Raw genomic sequence first — 17894 nt, 5'->3', positions numbered from 1 at the left:
ACACTTGCAAGAAAAGCAGAGGGTTTGTCCCCTCAAACCTTGATTTAGTCACACACCTGCATCCCACATCACTGAGCACAGCAGGAAACAAGTAAAGGCAGGCTGCTTTGTTTGTAATTTCCTCGACAAATGTCTGTGTTGGGGACAGCTGCAAGCAAGCTAGAAACATCCTTTAAAATCACAGAAAAGCTGACAGGAAGCACCATGCACCAGAGACACCTCAGCAGGCTCTGGGTTAATGCTGAAGTGTAAGGAGCACTGCAGGAGAGCTTCCCTTATGTGAGGGTCTTCCAAGAACTGACCAAGCACTAAGAACAAGCGTTATGCCAAGCAAATATTTGTGGGGGCTAACATGTTCATGATGAAGCAGGAGGCAAAATGCTTTGCAGAATGCTGTGGCATGCTCTCCAGCCTGCTTGTTCCCATTGCACAGGGAGAGCTTTGTGTTATATCTGAGTAGTTATTTATTTACCAGATTATTTGACATTTTGGAAAATAAGATGCAGAATGTTCAGGCTGGCTTGGCCTGTAAACAAAAGAGTGTTTCCTAAGGAGCTGGGCACAGCCAGAGAAGGATGCATCCCAGGGATGTGCTCCAGGGACCTCATGTCTGCAGGGGCCCACAAACAGGCAGCCCATGGTCCGTTCAGGCCAGCCAGCTATAAGAGCATTCCTCCTCCCTTTCTGCCCACGGCACCGTGCTTTGCCTGCTCTGCTGCAGCCTCAGCAGCACCTGTGTTTCTGGGGAGGGTGAAGGCATTGCTCAGAGTTGGGCGGTGTACTGAGAATGCCAGTGATCAGGGGTGCCCTTATGTTCAGGAGGTTTCCAACAACTCAAAACCTTTGCTGGGCCAAAGCTCTGTTCACCTCCTGCATTTCCGCACTCCCTTCAGTCTGAAGGGGCAGGTGATAAAGGAGGGATGACAGGCATGTTGGCAAGTGCTGGTTACAGACCAGCATGTTGCATCTCACAGTCCCGTCTGCACACCATGCTGCAGTAAATTTCTATTAAAGCATCTGCACCTACAACAGAAAGTCTGGGCACTGGAGGCAGGCTCCAATTTGCAGCCTTCTTCCCCAGCGTGGCTGTGTGATAAATCTGATTCTTGCTGCTCTTCCTGTGTTAAAGCAGGCAAAGGCTTCGGAGGGCCTTCTGGGTCTGCAGTGGGCTCAGGTGTACAGTATATTGAGGACTTTATATTCTCTCAGACTGCAAGGGATTATAGTGCATAGATTCTGAACAGATTATTCCTAAAACATGTGCTGCAGCTGTGATATGGGGGTACAAAAATAGCTGAGTATTTTAGGTAGGATTTTTGTGTGTAGTTTTGAAAAGTTACCTGTAGCTGCCTGGTGTGTTCACACAAGTGGCTCCATTCTGGCAACCTAATGCTGTTCCAGCATAAATCTGGCATTCATTAACATCCACGGAACACAGGAGGCCCTAAGATGAAATGGGAAACCAGTTTATTTTCCAAATAACTTAGAAATTAAGGAAACCATGGAGCCAATGTTTAATATAGTTTCCAAAGATATACAAACCATGGGCTGCTATCAACACAGCTTCTCTTATGAAACGTTATAACAAAACTCTATTTTTCAGTCACATTTCTGTGACCCTGGTTATCAGCCAGATGGGGGATAAAATATTTCAGATGTTTGTACAAAGCATATGGACAGCATAGTGCTGTCATACCCCCTACCTTCCAACTTCATAGCAAAAGACTCAGAAAACTTTCTTTCAAACTGTTTCTGTCAGGGGATGCTGTTTTATTAAGACTGAAAGCACAGCAATTTTGTCCCAAATCTTTCTGGCACAAATTTCAAGTTGAAAGCCTTTGAGAAGAAGATGTAACTTTTCCATTTCCAGTGCAGGTAACAGCACCATTAAAGCATTTGCCAGTAAAGTCTTTGGATTTCAAAAACTCAGCCTGGACTGATTACTTACACCCCCATTTTTTTTTATTTCCTCGAGCTTGAATAAACATCATCCCCTTCCCCCATTCTCTCTTTATCCTTGCATAAGATAAACAGCAAGGCATGCAGTTCAGTTCATTGCTCAGCAAAAACCAAAGCCTAATTCTCTGCTGTGGGAACTGCCAAGCATCCCTGACTTCATGGGCCATCGCCCCTGTATAACAGTGCAGGGTATGACCCAGTGGTTTGGGCTTCACTTTTTTGGTATGTATTAATGTTGTTGAGATGAAAATGTGTTGCCCTTCAACCAAACGATGAGTGTGTTACTGCTGCTTAGCTGTTCAGTATTTCTCACACTGTTCTGATCAACCTTAAAAATGTTATACTTTGTCACAATTACACTAAGCCAGGTGTGTCCTTACAGTTAAGATACACATTCTGCATTCAAGGAGGATACAAACTCACCTGCCAGTTGCTGGGACAGAGGCAGAAGAAACCATCCAGTGAGTTCACACAGGTCCCTGAGTTTTCACAGGGGTTACTGCTGCAGGCTCTCATCTGGATAGCCTGAAACCCAGGAAAAGTGCAGAAAATTGACTTCCATCTTATTCAGTGTTTCATTAGCATTTACTTTCAAGACAAAATTTTTATAATTCTTTTTTCATTCTTTCTTGTGCCCCTATCCTCCTCCCCTTCCGCCCCCCCCATTTTTTCATCAAGGTTGTTTTGTAAAGGTTTTGAGCTGTTTTACTCATATCTGTACAACAGAAAGACTAATACTGTTGGTCTTACACTGGGTGGCCAGCTGCTAGCACTAGGATGAGGAAAGCTCTGTATGAAGTAAATTTTAATAGACGCTGTTCTTCATCAGCAGACTGTGAGTCTAGATGAGGAGTTACCTTGTCTTCTCCATTCCTTTGCTGAGTTGTGTGACAACTGCTTCTACTGGCAGTTGTAGCTGTGGCTTGTCACAGGGTCAGCGAAAAAGCAGATGACAGTTGAAAATTAGCTATTTCTAGTACATTATAAAATCCACTTTGAATTCTCCAGTCTTCATCTTGACTGATTAGTGAAGGAAGAGTTTACTTCTCCTTGGTATCTGGTTGTTGTTCTTGACTCTATAACTGTTCTTCCTTTAAGGATACACTGTTTATATTTTGTAAGAAGGCATTTCACCTCCTCAACAAATCTTGGTGCTTTTTTTTGCCGCCTGTTAGCAAAAAAGTTTTCCCAAGTAATGCATGAGAGGAAAGAAATCATTTAGCTTAAATAGTAACCTCGTTGTAACCTCACTTCATTTACTTGGGTCTGGGCTTTTCTTTTTAGATCTCTAGTTTGCTTTCATTTACTCACCTGCTCTAAGCTTTGAAGTTTGTTGTCGAGACTCATGACCTGCAAGAGAAATTCAGATTACATTGTGCTTGGTATGAGAGTGACCACAGAGGTACATGCTCAATGCTAGTAGGCTAACAAAATACTTTTGAGAAGAGAGAATAGGTGGTACGTGAAACCAGGCAACAATCAAGTACAAATCAGGCCCCATTCACTGTGATTTCCATGTTTTAGGCTGTTCAGAAATGGCAGCTTAAATATGTCCCAGCTCGGCTCAAAAAAAAGCAAGACTCAGTCTTGTGAAGATGAATCCAGGTGCTCAACACTGAGAATGTGAATTTTCCAGTGGGACTGTTTAGGTGCTCGTGTACATGCAAAGGACAGAGATCTAAGAGAGTACACTGAAAGCCAAGGAAAGGTTCACCATGTCTCAGTGGGTTATAACCATAAGCAACAAGCTGAAACTGAATCAGGGAATATGATAGGTACGTATTAGCACAATTTCCCTGAAGTTAGGTCTCTCAGGCTATAAAACATTTTCATACAAGGAACTTGTGGCAACACTCTAACAGAAGATGCTTAAACCAAGGCATTTGTAAAGACAAAGGTTTCAAAATCTTCTGTTGAAGAAAAACCTTACTAGCAGGGAAGGGATTAAATTACTGCATAGGTATTTTCTTTCCATTGCACACCCCTATAGCCCATTTCACCTATGGAACTGAATGTCTAACACCTATAAGAATATGGTCCATTTCCTGAATTAAGTGGGATTTCACTTCCATAAATATTACATGATATAGTCCATAGAGATGTTGGCAGGGAACAAAAGAAGAATCCTGGTAACTTGAAATTATGGGATTTAAAGGAATATTTCCATTGTCTCCAGAGTTACTGAATAAATATCTCAGCATTAAACATAGAGTCTGAGCTGATGTTAAATACGGGTTCTGCTCCAGTTCCCTAAATTGGAGTCCAGCAATACTAAAATGAAGAAGACAACCAAGTTAATCTGAGGAATGGGAAATGGGGAACGCTGGAAGAGGACACCACAAGGATACAGCTCACCTTGGAGGTCAGCAGAGTGACCTGCTGGGACACGTTCTGAGAGGCACCCTGGGCTTTTTTAAGTTCTTGAATCTCTGCATTACTTTCTCTCACCTAAATTTAAAAAACAGAGATAATGTGAACCAAGCCTGGCTTTTTCAAAAGCTTACAAATGTAAAAAAGCTTTGCTTTTTCAAAAGCTTAGGAGAGTTTTATTCTTGCTTAACTTCACTATTATAAAGCACACTTAAATGCGGAAAGCTCTGTTGTATACACGATATAATCTTTTAATTATTTTCTGTAATGGCATAATTACTTTATGACTCTGCAATAGCTCACATTCATATTAGAGTGCTGACACAGTATAAAATAACAATCATACAAAACACATCAAACATTTGCTAAGACAAATTCTGAAGACAAACTATTAATGTGCAAAACCAAAAACAAAAGCATATTCAGGAAAAGTAACTATATCACCTGACTAAAAAGTTCTGCGAGGTCCTCTTCATTAATTTTTACTTTCCCCAGTGGTCCAGTTCTAAATTCAATATTTTTGCTGGAGCCAGCGTGGAACACTAAATTACCCTGGTCTGAGAACAAACGAGGCCTGTTGTATTGCAGAAAAAATTACAAAGAGATCATTTAGTTACACATGTCCACCAAAGACTATGTAAAAAAGAGCTGCAATAAAGCCATTCTGTTCCCATTACTGGCACTTGAAAGCCATCATAAGAACAAATGCAAGCAATGGTACTTACTGGTCATCATAAATGGCTCTTTTCTGCCTCTTTGTTTCATAGTGGTTTGAATCACAGCTCAATCCAGTAAATAGCAATAACGCAAGTAAAAGCCCAGGAGCAGGAGCAGCCCAAAGCATTGCTCTCCTCCAGCTGTCCTGCATCTGAAGCAAAATCTCCAGTGCTGAATTGCACTTCTGCAAGCCCAGGTGCCCTTTGTTCTCACACAGCTCTTGATTCACGGCGTGCCCATGCTGCTTTCTTGTCTTGCAAGGGTAAACTTTATCTCAGGTATCTTAATTAAAGATTGACAGGGTGCAAACTCTCTAGACATTACATGCATATTGCTGTCTTTGTCTTTTTGATTCAGGAGCTTTAAAAGATCATTAATTGAAATCTGCCTGTATTTCGTAATCATGTCTTTGACTTTCGCACAGCTGAGGACCCCTGTGTCTCAGAGCACCCTGTAATCTGCAGCTGGCCACTGCAGCAATGTCTCACTCTCTCCACATGCTGCACCACACGGGTGAGGGAAAGATTATTTGACAGCACTAAAAGACCTAGATTGTTACCAAAATATAAAACAAACACCACATGTAAAACCCACAGTGACTGGCAAGAAATGTTTGTATTGAAAGAGAAGCTTCCAGACAGTAATTTATGGGGCAGATGACACAAACAAGTTAGAAGTACCAAATAGCATCCCATGGGCCACAACAGAAAAATACAATTTTAACCAAATATGGTTGTTCTGACTCAAGAATGACGCAGTCCCCAGATGCCAGGGAGGCGATCACATACCAAGTGGACTGTATTGTGTTTGGCTTGTGTAGCCTGTCTTCATTGTGCACACTAGGGCTCCCAAATTCAGGGCCAGCCATAGACAATGCAGAAGACCAAGGAAGAATTCAAAGGAGGCTCAAAAGTAATAAAAAAATGCAAATTAATATGTTTGAGAGCCAAAATTCCCACTACCCTTCAGCAGCACCTCACAGACTTCTCAAAAGAAGTGTCCCACTCAGACACCCACGGGTGCTTGTCCCTGAGGCCCAGGCTGTTGCTGCTGGAAGCCATGACAGAGTCCATGTGCCACCTCCCTTTTGCTTTTGCCAAAGTCTCCATTTTCCCCTTTCCCAGCACCTTGCTGTGCTTTCCTCTATCTGCTTAGGGGAGCTTTGTGTATATTTTCCTTCCTCATCCTAGGAGTTAACTGAACCTCCAGGCCCACCACCATTCTTTTTGATTTTCGTTTTTGCTTCGTAGACACTCAACTCATTCAGGTTGCTCACATTTCAAACTCTATCAAGAAGAGCAGCAAGAGCTGTAGCCACTCTCGCTCAAAGATAGTGGTAGCCACTTTTCACTGAGCCTTTAGGCCCCAGACTTTCATGGAGGCCACGGAGGTCCTGTACTTCCTAATGCTGCACAGCCTTCCTTTCTGCTCCAGTTGGTACTTGTCACCTACAGATGTCCCACAGACATGTGGGACATGCCCTGGCGCTGAGGGATTGAATGAACTCTACAGCTTTCACGGACAGAAATGTTACGAGGCCAAAGCACGCTGGGAAAAGACTGGATGTGGAGATGAAAAATATTGTCACCTCAAAAAGGTATAGAGGTGGACTGTGAAAATGAGTGTGAATCCAGGAGAGCTAATGTTTGTGGTGCTGTCTTAGATAACTCAACCCTTACCGTGAATAACTATAATGTCTGAGGTTGTATCAGCTGCATCCGACCGGCTCCACTATTTTGTTTGCATAAAAATCAAATTTTTCTTCATTTTCTGATCTGTATTTTTAGAAACTTACCTCAGAACTCAGAACAGCGTGAGCCTGCTGACCATCTTTCACAGGCTGTGGCGCAGGTAACCCAGCAGTTACTGCTGCCTGGAGGTCTGGACGGGCAGAGGCGAAGCTCCTCCTGAGCGGGGGAGCAGCCCACCCCGCAGGCCTGCTCGGCGCTGGGTGTTCACCTGCCCCGCAGCAGCCCGGGGCCTCCAGGAGACCGAGTCACCAGCTGCTGCTGACAGAACAGAGGGACATGAGGAGGAATCCCCATGTGTTGTCCTTCACCATCGTAGCAGATGGCGTTCACACAAAAATACAGAATTGTGTCCTCAGTCATTGGAGGCTATCGCTGCTCCATTCAAGTCAAACAAGCAATGATATTTACACCAAATGAGGATCTGTCCCCACACATTTTTTTAATTTCCTATTCTGCTCTTTGCTCTGAAACCTCTGTTCTGGAACAGGAGAGCAGAGATGAATTGTCAATATCTCTGTCTAGTCACCAGGACACCTCCTGCCTCTGGGTATCCTGCTGCTGTCCATTAAACTAGTGCTCTCTAATAGTCTTCATGTCAGTCCTGATGTCTGTCTGAGGCTTTATTTTTCCCTTTGTGTGTGTGTGTTTTAATAGTTTACTGAGTTTTTATAACTGTCAGTTGGGTGTCAACTTGAAGAGACTATAAGCCAAATGAACCTGTACTTCCTAGCAGGCTAGTTAAACATATACGTACTTCAAGGACTTTCTTTCACAAAGCCCGTTGTAAGCCGACAGTTTTCAGCCTGGACTTCAGCTGTGACCGACAAAATCCTTCCTTTTCTCTATTCATTCCTTTTGCATACTGAGTATGCATTGCCCCTCTCTGCTGCCTGTCAATAATCGATTCAAGCTGCCCTTTCCAACTAATTAACTCCAATATACCAAATGACCAATGAGTAATAAACCATAGAGGATGCAGAGAAAGCTACTAATGCAAGGAAGAAGAAGAAATAACTCTTTTCACCTTCTCTTCATGAAGGCTTTATAGCTTAGAAAATGGCTGGCCTGAAAACCAGATGACTTTGACTGTGCACCAGTTATAGGATGGAAGGAGAGCTCTGGACATCTATCTAAACCATGCATGACACACTATTTTCCATTTCATTAGACCTTCCAGATTTTAGTTAGTTTACCCTGTATTCCTAATGGATGCACCTTAGGCTAGCCAAGTTGGGAAATCTACAAACCATTTATGGAGAAAAATAGGTCCACACCTTTTAATTTTACTGAAATACATTGGATTGAGACATCATTTTTGGAGGAACATAATGGAAACCCTGCAAATATATGACATAAGAATAGGGGTGGTTCTTCCTAACAAGGAGAACTGGCACAAACCCCTTCTCCTGGGACAGATCGTTCATTACCTCACTGACATTATGGCTGAGGAAACACCTCTGAAGAGTATTGGTTGTGCATGGATTTGGCAGGAAGTAATTCAGTATTTGTCTCTAATTCTGGAATACTATTTATGACCATCTTGTGTAGCTGTGTGAAATGAAATGGTGGTATCCTGCTACTTCTCCAGGAGCATGTGCCTGCAACGCAAAGACACTGCTGTAGAAGCCAAGAGTTGACTCAGATTGTGGACAAAAATTTAATATGCTTCTAATTGCACCTGTGAAGTCAACTCAGATGCAGAGACATGACATGAGTCCGTGACAATGCTCCTTTTTGTATGGGGGAAACACAACTACTGGTATGAATCGAACCTGGCTAATTTTTTAGTGGAAGACTAACAAATAATGCTTTATTTTTATTACTTTGTTACTTCAAGGGTGCCAGAGCACTGGAACAGGCTGCCCAGAGAGGTTGTGCAGCCTCCTTCACTACAGACATTCAAAATCCGCCTGGACACACTCCTGTGCGATCTGCTCTGGTGAACCTGCTTTAGCAGATGGGTTGGACTAGATGATCTCGAGAGGTCCCTTCCAACCCCAGCCATTCTGTGATTCTGTGATTTTGTTCTATAGATGCAAAAAAGATCTGTTATTCAGTGTTAGGATTCCAATATTGCAAATAATTATAAATCCAGCTGCATTGCTGTCTTAATCTCAAGTATTGAACACTTACCTGAGTTTCTCCTCAACTGTGGTCATGTCTCCCAGCACTTCCATCTTCACTTCCCTGGATTCTCTTCCATCTTTCTAATAATATTCCAGTGTTCAAACGTGACATGCAACACATGAAACCACACAGTTGCCTACCTGGTACAAACATGCAAAGTGCTGGTATAAACAGTGCATCATATGGAACTCAGCACTTTTGAGGTGTCCCTACAGCTCTGAGACAACCAAGCACTAAGCTGGTATGAGTCCCTACCTATGTGGAGAATCAACAATCATAGGTTTACTTCAAACTTGAGTGACTGAAAAACAACATTCCCCTTTCCGTCCCACACCTAAAACCACCCGTCACTGCTTCCTTCCTTCTCTTTACGTGTTTCTGCAGAGTTTCACGGCCGCAGCACCACCCCGGGGGCTGCAGCAGCTGCAAAGCTCCGTTTCCCACACCACTCCTCATGGAATTCCTTTACTTCTCAGCATATTGCCCTCTGACACCTGCTCAAGATTTTGCTCCCCAACACAGTAGATGAAGTTAATAAGTTACCTGCTGATGAAGTTTAAATGGCCAGGAAACCTAGGTTTTCAGTTTTTAATAGCAATTAACAAAGAGATGAAATTTGCTTTAGTTAGTGATATCAGCTGGATCTGATCTACTTTCCTTTTTCTCTCTGGGTTCCTTTATCACAACAAAGGCATTTAAAAAAGTCAGCTTTTTTGTTTCATTAAAAGATTCATATTTTGGTTCCTCTGTCTTTCTGATTTTTCTTCCTACACGTTGCTTCTACAAACCACCAACCACTTTGATGCTTCCTATTTTGTTTCATTCTTTTTTAAACTGGGTTCATGAAGAGTTTCCAGCCAGTTACATTGACTTTGTTCTTTTCTATTGATTATTCCAGCCCTTTTAGCACATTCCAATTGCTTTAACATACACTGGAGTTATTTTTAGGGACTTCCATTTGCATAGTCACCCTTCTCCACTAATAACCCTAAAGCCATGAATGGATCTGGCTGCACAACCTCCCTTAGACTCATCCTATTCTGTACTGTTGGCTTTATCAAGCGGCTTAGATCTGAGCTAAATCCATCAATCATTTGCTGTGTATTGATGCTGTGATCACAAATATTGACAGTCTGTCACCCTACAAACATAAGGAAGCGAGAGTGGTCATATTGGGTTAGAAACAGATCCATCTAGGTGAGCACCCTGTCTCCAACAGTGGGGAAGAGCAGACAGGTAGGAAATGAAGGGTACGCAAAAGGGCGAGCACATACATCTCTGCTAGGTACTCCCTGGCCTCCATCTGTTTGCAGCTTGGGAACTTCCTCAGCCAGAAGTCCACCTACTCAGTACTCTCAAAGGACTTTTCGTCCATGAACTTGTCTAGCCTTCTCCTGAACTCTTCCCCATGCTTCACCTTACAACACATGTACAATGAATGAGTAATGCCACATGGTAAGCAACATCAATACCCAGTCAAAATGCCATTCAGAAATATTAATTCTGAGTAGAATCCCATTTTTAAGTGTAATATTTATGAACAGAATGGTATTAATTTCTTTTTTAAAATGCATACAGGGCAAACATTTGAACTAATCAAAACTATTGCTGTCTAGGTATGAGAAAATATATTAGTATCATCAATGTGCTTTCCTTCCACATGCAAGGTTGTAATTTTAACATGTTCGAGTTACAACAGCCCAGTGCATACACAAAAGCACAAGACAAACACACTTTCAACAAAGCTGGGATTTCAGAATGTATTCCTGTGTTCAAAATCAGACAGGCTTCCCACTAGAGGAAATTTTAGGGACTTCTTGGTGGCATTCTATGTGAAACTCTCTCCAACAATCCACTTACACTACAAGTGGCGTACCCCACTCCATTTTAGCCCCTCCAACTCTGCTTCTTGCTTCATAAGAGATCTCACCAAAAGATCCCATGTTTATGCTTCCACTCCCAAAAGGACCAGATGGAGTAAAGTCAAAGAGAACAACGCAGTTGTCTTGCCTTCACAGATGGCTGCCGGGTCACCTAAGGCCACATATTTCTACCCTTCAACAGCTATAAAAATTCCCCAAACCTTTGTAATCAACTAAAGATTAAAAGAACACAAATCTCTACATGCTTGTCACAATAACATTTAAATTGACATACTGTCGCTATTCAATACTTCATTTTCCCTGATGTCTTGGGTATCAGTTATCTGCTCAAACAAGTTGTTACTAAACAAGAATAAACTTCCCCTAATGAGGTTATAACACTAGAATATGCATGTTTGCACAGGCAAAAGGAAAATGGTTACTGGAATTCATATTGGACTCTACGCCTAGTTTCTTACACTTTCACATTATTTTTCCACAGATATTTCTTCAACCTTTTCTACTTCACACACTATTTATATAAGAATACCAAGAATTGCCCAGTGTTCTTAGCCAATTATTTGTCTCTTCCAAATCCTTACTAATATACCATATTCTTTAAATACCATGCAGAAAAAAAAATACACAGAACAGATAAGTGGTTTGAAATATCTAAGAGGCAAAACATATTAAACTGCTAAGGAAAAGAAATACAATTTAGTATTTATGAAATAAGCCAGAGTGTTAAACTGCAGTATGAATACCAAGCAAATATAACCAAGAAATCAAAGGGTGAGCTGAGAATTAATAGTTTACCCTTGAGATACAACAAATATTTGCTAAATTTTCTGTTTATTTTAGAAAGGTGTGACAACTGCTAAAACAGATTTGTACAGTTATCAAAGCATTGGAGCTGCTCAGATTTCTATGAGATGTCTCTTTAGAAAACAAAATGGGCTTACCCATGACTAAGTTTGAGACATACGACAGTGTTATCACAGATCAATGTTTTTCCAGCCTGTAATACACAGATTCCTGATGATCCTTACAGGCCTGGTAAGACAGTCAGCAAAAGGTGAGACTAAAAAGCCTGTGGGCAGGAGCCTCCCATTCACTGCATGAAAGGATGCGCCTCCACTGGAAAATTTTGAGTTCATGTATCAAAAAATATCCAAACCCACTGTGTTAAACAAATGGTATTCCCAGATTGTCTCAGATAAAAACAGACTTAGGTAGGTAAGACATTCTGTAAGGCAACCAGCAGACCTCAAAAATGACTGCATAAACATGACATTACCAAATATGACATTCTTTTCCTCAGTGGAGCTTCTCAAGTTTGAGAGAATGCAACCACATCATCTTGCACAGATAATTAAACGTATTTCAGATGTGCAGAGTACGTGAGCTACAAAACCAAAAATCAGATTCTGGGAATCTCTGTTTCCAGAGCGGTCTTCCAGGTTCCACTTATTTACCTTTCATCTGCTTTTGTAATCACATTTCATTGCTGTGAAAATGCTTAGGCTGCAGTTGCACAGCGCTGATGTAGGCTGCAAGGCACTTGTGATGAGAAGACTGCCCAGAAAAGGAAGCCACGTCATCATCAAGTGAGGTCCAGCAGGTGCAACCCAGCAGAGCTCAGTAAACGAGTCTATTAATGATGAACAGACAGGATAAGAAGCAGCCACTCAATTTAGTTGCCCTGGTATTACAGAGTGAGCAGGGGTAAAATATATAAATGTATAAATATATACTTACAACTCTGAAGTCTGTTCTTTTAAAATATCTCCTTCAGAAACAGCTGAGTAGCAAACAGATTTCAGTCTTCACAATCACACTGAACTAAAATTCACTGTCAACATGTAACAGGCTGTATTGCTATATCAGTTTTAGATGCAGATAGATAACTTTAAACTTACACTTAAATATTACTTGCTTATGCGTGGCATATAAATCAAACATATTTTGCATATTAAGAAATCAAATATTAATTGTTAATAGTAGTATTTTGCCAAATATTATTATAGTGAAGCAAAATGAACAACTATTTACATGATTTAGGAAAAAGAAATCCCAATCTGTACACGGAATTGATGTCCTCTGTTTTCATTTCAATGGCTGGACCATGTTAGATAGCAACAGATCTTCATATTACCACTTTTCTCCCAAGAACAAGATCGTGTAGCTACTAGTTATTGATCTGGCTGATAATTCTATATAATAACCACCATATAAACAGATAATTACAGTTCATAACACTGTCAAAAACACACTTGCTCTTTGCAGTTTGGTAGCAGGCACAGCCTAATATTAGTCTAGTACACTTTTGCCATTACAGTACTACAAGGGACCAAGACAAGACAGAGGCCAACCGCATCCTTCTCCACAGCCCAGTCCAGAGCTCTTTTAGGAGAATCCATTTCCATTTCTCTTTTATGGATGGAACCGCCCAAGGGGCCCAAATGCTCTTAGGGAATAAGACAGGCTAAAGTAGATCAACCCAAGCTTTTCCTGGTTTAACAATCCAGAAGCAGCATGCAAATCCAGACTGAAGAAGAAATGCACAAGGACTCAGCATAAGACAAAGTCTGGCACAAAATAACAATACCGAGTCCGTTTTCTTTTTCAGGAGGACTACAGCAGACGAGAACAGCTGCAGTATCTCTTCATCAGTTCTGTTCACTACAGTCTTTAGCTTCTCCTGCATTACCAAGCCTAAAAGCAATACAGCATGACTGTTCTCATGTCCCTCAAGCTTTTTTTTCTCCAAATATAATACTAACATACTATTACGTGTAAGGAAAAGTAACAAGCAGAACATGTGTTTCTTTAGGCAGCTTTCAGATTACCCATAATTTTCTCTGTTGTTTCAGAGAGATTAAACTCACATAACTTGAGGATTAAAAAAATGCTTCAGCCCAGCTCTATGAGATGATGTACACCTGTGGCACTCTGGATGGCCACATTCAGTGGTTTCATCCCAACATACACTCCTAACCCTAGCACTACTGTCAAGTTTTGTGAATAAATCTTCCTGAGAAGGCCATATAGCTTTTCTCTAGTTCCTGTGCCATAAGAACCTAGACATGGAGCTTTTACATTTTATATCTTATGTGTAGGTCTTTGGTAAAGAGCAATGATCTTATCCTAAATAATACAAGTGAGAACAGGAACAGGCAAGTTATTATCCAGGTTGTGACAATCTTGAAATATTTTTATTTAGCTGCACTTAAAACAAATCATACCAGACAGACAGAGTTGGGTTCCAGAAACCTGCAAGTGTTTAGAGAAGATGAGACACCCATAAACTACAGATGACACTGTGTCTTCTTAAAAATTGTACACAAAATACTGAATCTAACAGTTTCACCAGCTACAAAAAAACACATCAAAATTTCAGATCATATATACAATAAATCTTTTAAGAATGGATCACTGATATTTACAGATGAAGACATTTTACATGCAGAACTTGGTCTCTGCACTTAATTAAAACAGCTTTGACATTTACAGCCTTTTTATACTGTACTGAGAAGACGGTTTGAAGATAAAATAGCCTTATCCATTTCCATTGATGTATATGTAAATGCTGCTCTTTTTCATTTTTCAAACTAAAAAGGACATTTACATACAGACATCAAGTCCTGGAAACTTCCATTTAAACAAAACACCTCTAAAGTGCAAATCCATCATAACAGCAAGGTATTAAAAATATATCAGAATTGTGCAGCGAAGTGTCTGGACAGATATTTTGGTAAGCTGACTTTTGTTCAGCTGCCATCAGCTTTCTCTTCTCCAGTCCATACTCATGAGGTTCAGGTTCTACGTTATCCAAGTAGAATGGAGATCAGTTTTGCCACCACATGTACATTGAGGCTGTTTCCCAGAAGACGGTAGCATTGCTTTATTGTTACTTTGTCAGGAAAACCTAAAACAGAAACATACAGTACAACATCATTAGTCTGGTTTTGTTTCTAGCTTTTAGACTACTTTTCAGGAAATAGTTCATGCAGTTATCATAGACTGCAGCACGGCTCACCTCACCCCCCCTAAAATTCACAAAATTACAAAATTAATTCCTAACCAGTTCACTGGATTTGGATCAGCTCTTCAATCAGCAGTACTGCCATCCTCAAGGTTTAACGAGAAGACTCAAAACATTGCTCTATTGTGTAACTAATGCCCACCCGCCTTCTCTTCACACAGCATCCAGCACCCTCAGGGAGTGGGAGCAGCACCTAAATCACTGCACAACCACTACTCTAGAGAACATCCAGAGAGGAACATGGACACAGCAGAAAGAAAAGGCGGTAATTCTGCAAATGGACTAAACTGCATTTCTCAATAAGCTTTATATTGTGCTTCCAATCTGAGCTCCTCTAACCAGGTGAGGAGAATCAAATGAGTTTGCGGTGCAATACAGCAGCAGTACAGACTAAGCTATCAGCAGGGCTTATGCAGTGAGTGATCAAGCAGCTAAACAATTCCCCATGTAATTCAATGCTGTAAAATGCACTCAGAAATACAGACGGCGTCTGAAATGTCCTTCACATGGTAAGTGTGTGGACTGGCAGAAAGAAGGGAGGCCCAGAAAAAACTGAACTGGTCCAGGTACTGTGAAAGGGCTGTGCTGTGTATTGAGCACACAAAAGTGACCAAGCTTCTGAGAATGAAGAAGTCACCAACAGCCAGCTGATCTGCTCTACCTACCTTGCTTGCACCCTTAGCTCACTCCAGCTCCGAGCTAAAGCGCATTAGCTTCAACCTGAGTGAACAGCAGTGGTAATTCAGCTGCGAGGGTCATTTGCTACGCTGCCAATATTTGGTCACATTCAATTATTTGATCATTCCCTAAGAAAAAACCCTAACTTTGAGCACAAGGTCATCGCCAGCCAGATTAGCTTTGATGTATAAAGACACTGTGTGTGCAAGTAGTGAGACATATATATACATATAATATATATGTTCTGAAGTTTTCATAGCACTTCAGAAAAATCCTGTTGCAGGGACTGTTCAGGAGAGAACATGGCTGGACAGTTGCTGAGCCAAGGGTGGAAAGCTGAGGAGTAGGTGTCTGGGAGGAGTTGTTCCATCCCCCTCTGCCAGTTATTAATGCCTTGAACATGCACTGCTTTGGTAAACACATCTTCTGCCAGCTTCATCCTCTCTGCCCGGCTTCTGGCACTCACATTTGGGCAACCGTTTTCTGTCTTTGGAACAACCACTTGCACTCCCACACACACTTCCTTAGATGGAGTTTTCATATTAAATCACTGAATAGGGTACAGAATCTACACATTTTAGAAGAGTATATAAAAATACATGTGTATTTATGCACACACACACAGAAGCACGTGCACTTATAGCCTCAGAAGCTTATCTGAACTCTGAAAATTGCCGAGTTTCTCCTTCCACCTCTTGGCAACTCAAAGCCTGAATTAATTTTCAGGGCTCAGTGTTTCCTTTATCCCAAGCCTCCTCCATCTGCCTGTTGACATTTTCTTGCACCTTCTATCTTCTTGGCTCAAGAGTGGGCTATATCAGAAGGGCAGATTCAAGAACTCACAGTACACTGGCACTTGCTGCACAGCTCTCACTGTATCACTTGGATCATGCACGCTACTTGCAGATGTTGCAGTCTTGGCAACAGGCGCTACCACACTGTGCTGGCTTTCCACTGGGCTGCCATTTATTTTCTAACAGCTTACATATATCACTAGCAGGAAAATGGAAAAGGCATCCTGACATCACCCTCATGAAAGCAGGTCGCAGGTGCAAGAATGCTCTGATCACTTTTAATGATATTCCTGTGGGACCCACAGTAGCAGCTAAGACAAACGACTGCAGTATTTCATTGGCCTATAGTGCAATTACTATTTATACTTTTAGATGTTAAAAGCACAAATAAATCTGTTACGTTAAGAATGAACAATTATTTTAACTCTGGACATCACCTATTGAAAAAGGCCGTCCATTTGTTAAAACACAGAACCATTTCGACATACTCATGTTTCTTCTGATAATGCTGTAGCTGCAGCCAGTAACAGCATCTGTTACAAAGCTTCCTAACATTCTCTTCATTTTTAGCTTATAGTTTTCTCATTCTTTAGCTTCTTGGACCAACAACATCTTCACAGTGGGTACACTTCCAAGCTTTCTGTTGTTGAAAATGTTGCTGTCACTACAGAACACAGGAGCAGAGAAATTATAGCACATTTCTCTCTGAAAACCCCACACTTCACAATAATTACTTGAAACTTAACATGGGAGAAATGCTGTCAGGGAAACACCTTTGCTGTAGCCATAAATATAACAACTTTCAAAAAAAAACACAGCTTGCAAATCTTCAAGAGAAACTTAGATTTTAGTACCTAAATCCACCAAAAATTTCAATCAGCCTAGAGTTGAGTAACACTTGTTTTAAGTACAAAGTGGGGAATGCCTTAGATGACACACAAAGGAAAGAAATGTCAGGCTTGTGACTCAGCACACTGGGAAAAGGTTGTTCTGCCTCTGAATCAGGAGTATATGTGAGAGGAAACCACTGGATGAGAGGCTTGTTTTATGCGCTGCGGAAATCGGAAAAGTAGTATAGCGAGGCAGGGAACTGCAAGAACTGTGAAGAAGGTCCCATGACTAAGGCAGAAGGGTACAGCCCTCTGAGAGGTAGAATCTGTCCCTCTCTCTGCAGTTCCCAGATGACAAAAGGCAAGTTTGCTAAATGAGCACTTCTTAGATGGTGGTGATCTGGATGTTCATCTAATTTAGAAGCTTGACTTGTCTTGACAGTTCAGTTCTGGCTTGCAAAAATATTGAAGGTCACAGCTGTCCCTGAAGATGAGCTCTGACCAGACAAGCATGGTATCATTCCAGCATTCTGAAACAGTAAATGTCAGGTTTTGCGAACAGTTCACTCCACATTAATGGAGTCTTCCAAATATAAGTTTCTCCATTGTCACGGTTCTCCCTCTGTCAAATACAAGCAGTATTAACCCTACTACACCTCTCAGTCATGTTGCAAAGATTGATTCAGCTCTTGGAAAACACAAGCTGTATTTAAAAACAAAGAGAAAGTGGGCAATTCTGTGCTCCAAAGAGATACTCAACA

General features: G+C 41.3%; 2 protein-coding genes across 9 annotated transcripts in view; both read right to left on the bottom strand.

Annotated features, from left to right (window-relative positions):
* The window catches only part of CUBN (cubilin), a 140578-nt gene extending 135317 nt beyond the window's left edge, over nucleotides 1-5261 (bottom strand). Inside the window, exons 1-6 of the mRNA XM_065050909.1 lie at nucleotides 5055-5261; nucleotides 4774-4903; nucleotides 4315-4407; nucleotides 3271-3309; nucleotides 2383-2484; nucleotides 1341-1444 (exon numbers count right to left, since the gene is read on the bottom strand). Coding sequence (XP_064906981.1) covers nucleotides 1341-1444; nucleotides 2383-2484; nucleotides 3271-3309; nucleotides 4315-4407; nucleotides 4774-4903; nucleotides 5055-5197 — 611 coding nt within the window. The 5' untranslated portion in view covers nucleotides 5198-5261. The remainder of the gene's footprint in view (nucleotides 1-1340; nucleotides 1445-2382; nucleotides 2485-3270; nucleotides 3310-4314; nucleotides 4408-4773; nucleotides 4904-5054) is intronic.
* An 8718-nt stretch (nucleotides 5262-13979) lies between these two features.
* TRDMT1 (tRNA aspartic acid methyltransferase 1) overlaps nucleotides 13980-17894 on the bottom strand; it is a 29521-nt gene continuing 25606 nt past the window's right edge. For 7 of the 8 annotated variants that reach the window (XM_065050904.1, XM_021295181.2, XM_065050903.1 and 4 more), the window contains one exon: nucleotides 13980-14714. In XM_065050904.1, coding sequence (XP_064906976.1) covers nucleotides 14614-14714 — 101 coding nt within the window. In that variant the 3' untranslated portion in view covers nucleotides 13980-14613. Of the gene's footprint in view, nucleotides 14715-16740; nucleotides 16968-17894 lie in introns of all 8 variants that reach the window. The other variant, XR_010469988.1, reaches the window with a different exon arrangement.

Source organism: Columba livia, chromosome 2 (genome assembly GCF_036013475.1).
Source record: "Columba livia isolate bColLiv1 breed racing homer chromosome 2, bColLiv1.pat.W.v2, whole genome shotgun sequence".
Classification (NCBI taxonomy): Eukaryota; Metazoa; Chordata; class Aves; order Columbiformes; family Columbidae; genus Columba; species Columba livia.
This window is presented reverse-complemented; position numbering and strand designations above follow the sequence as displayed.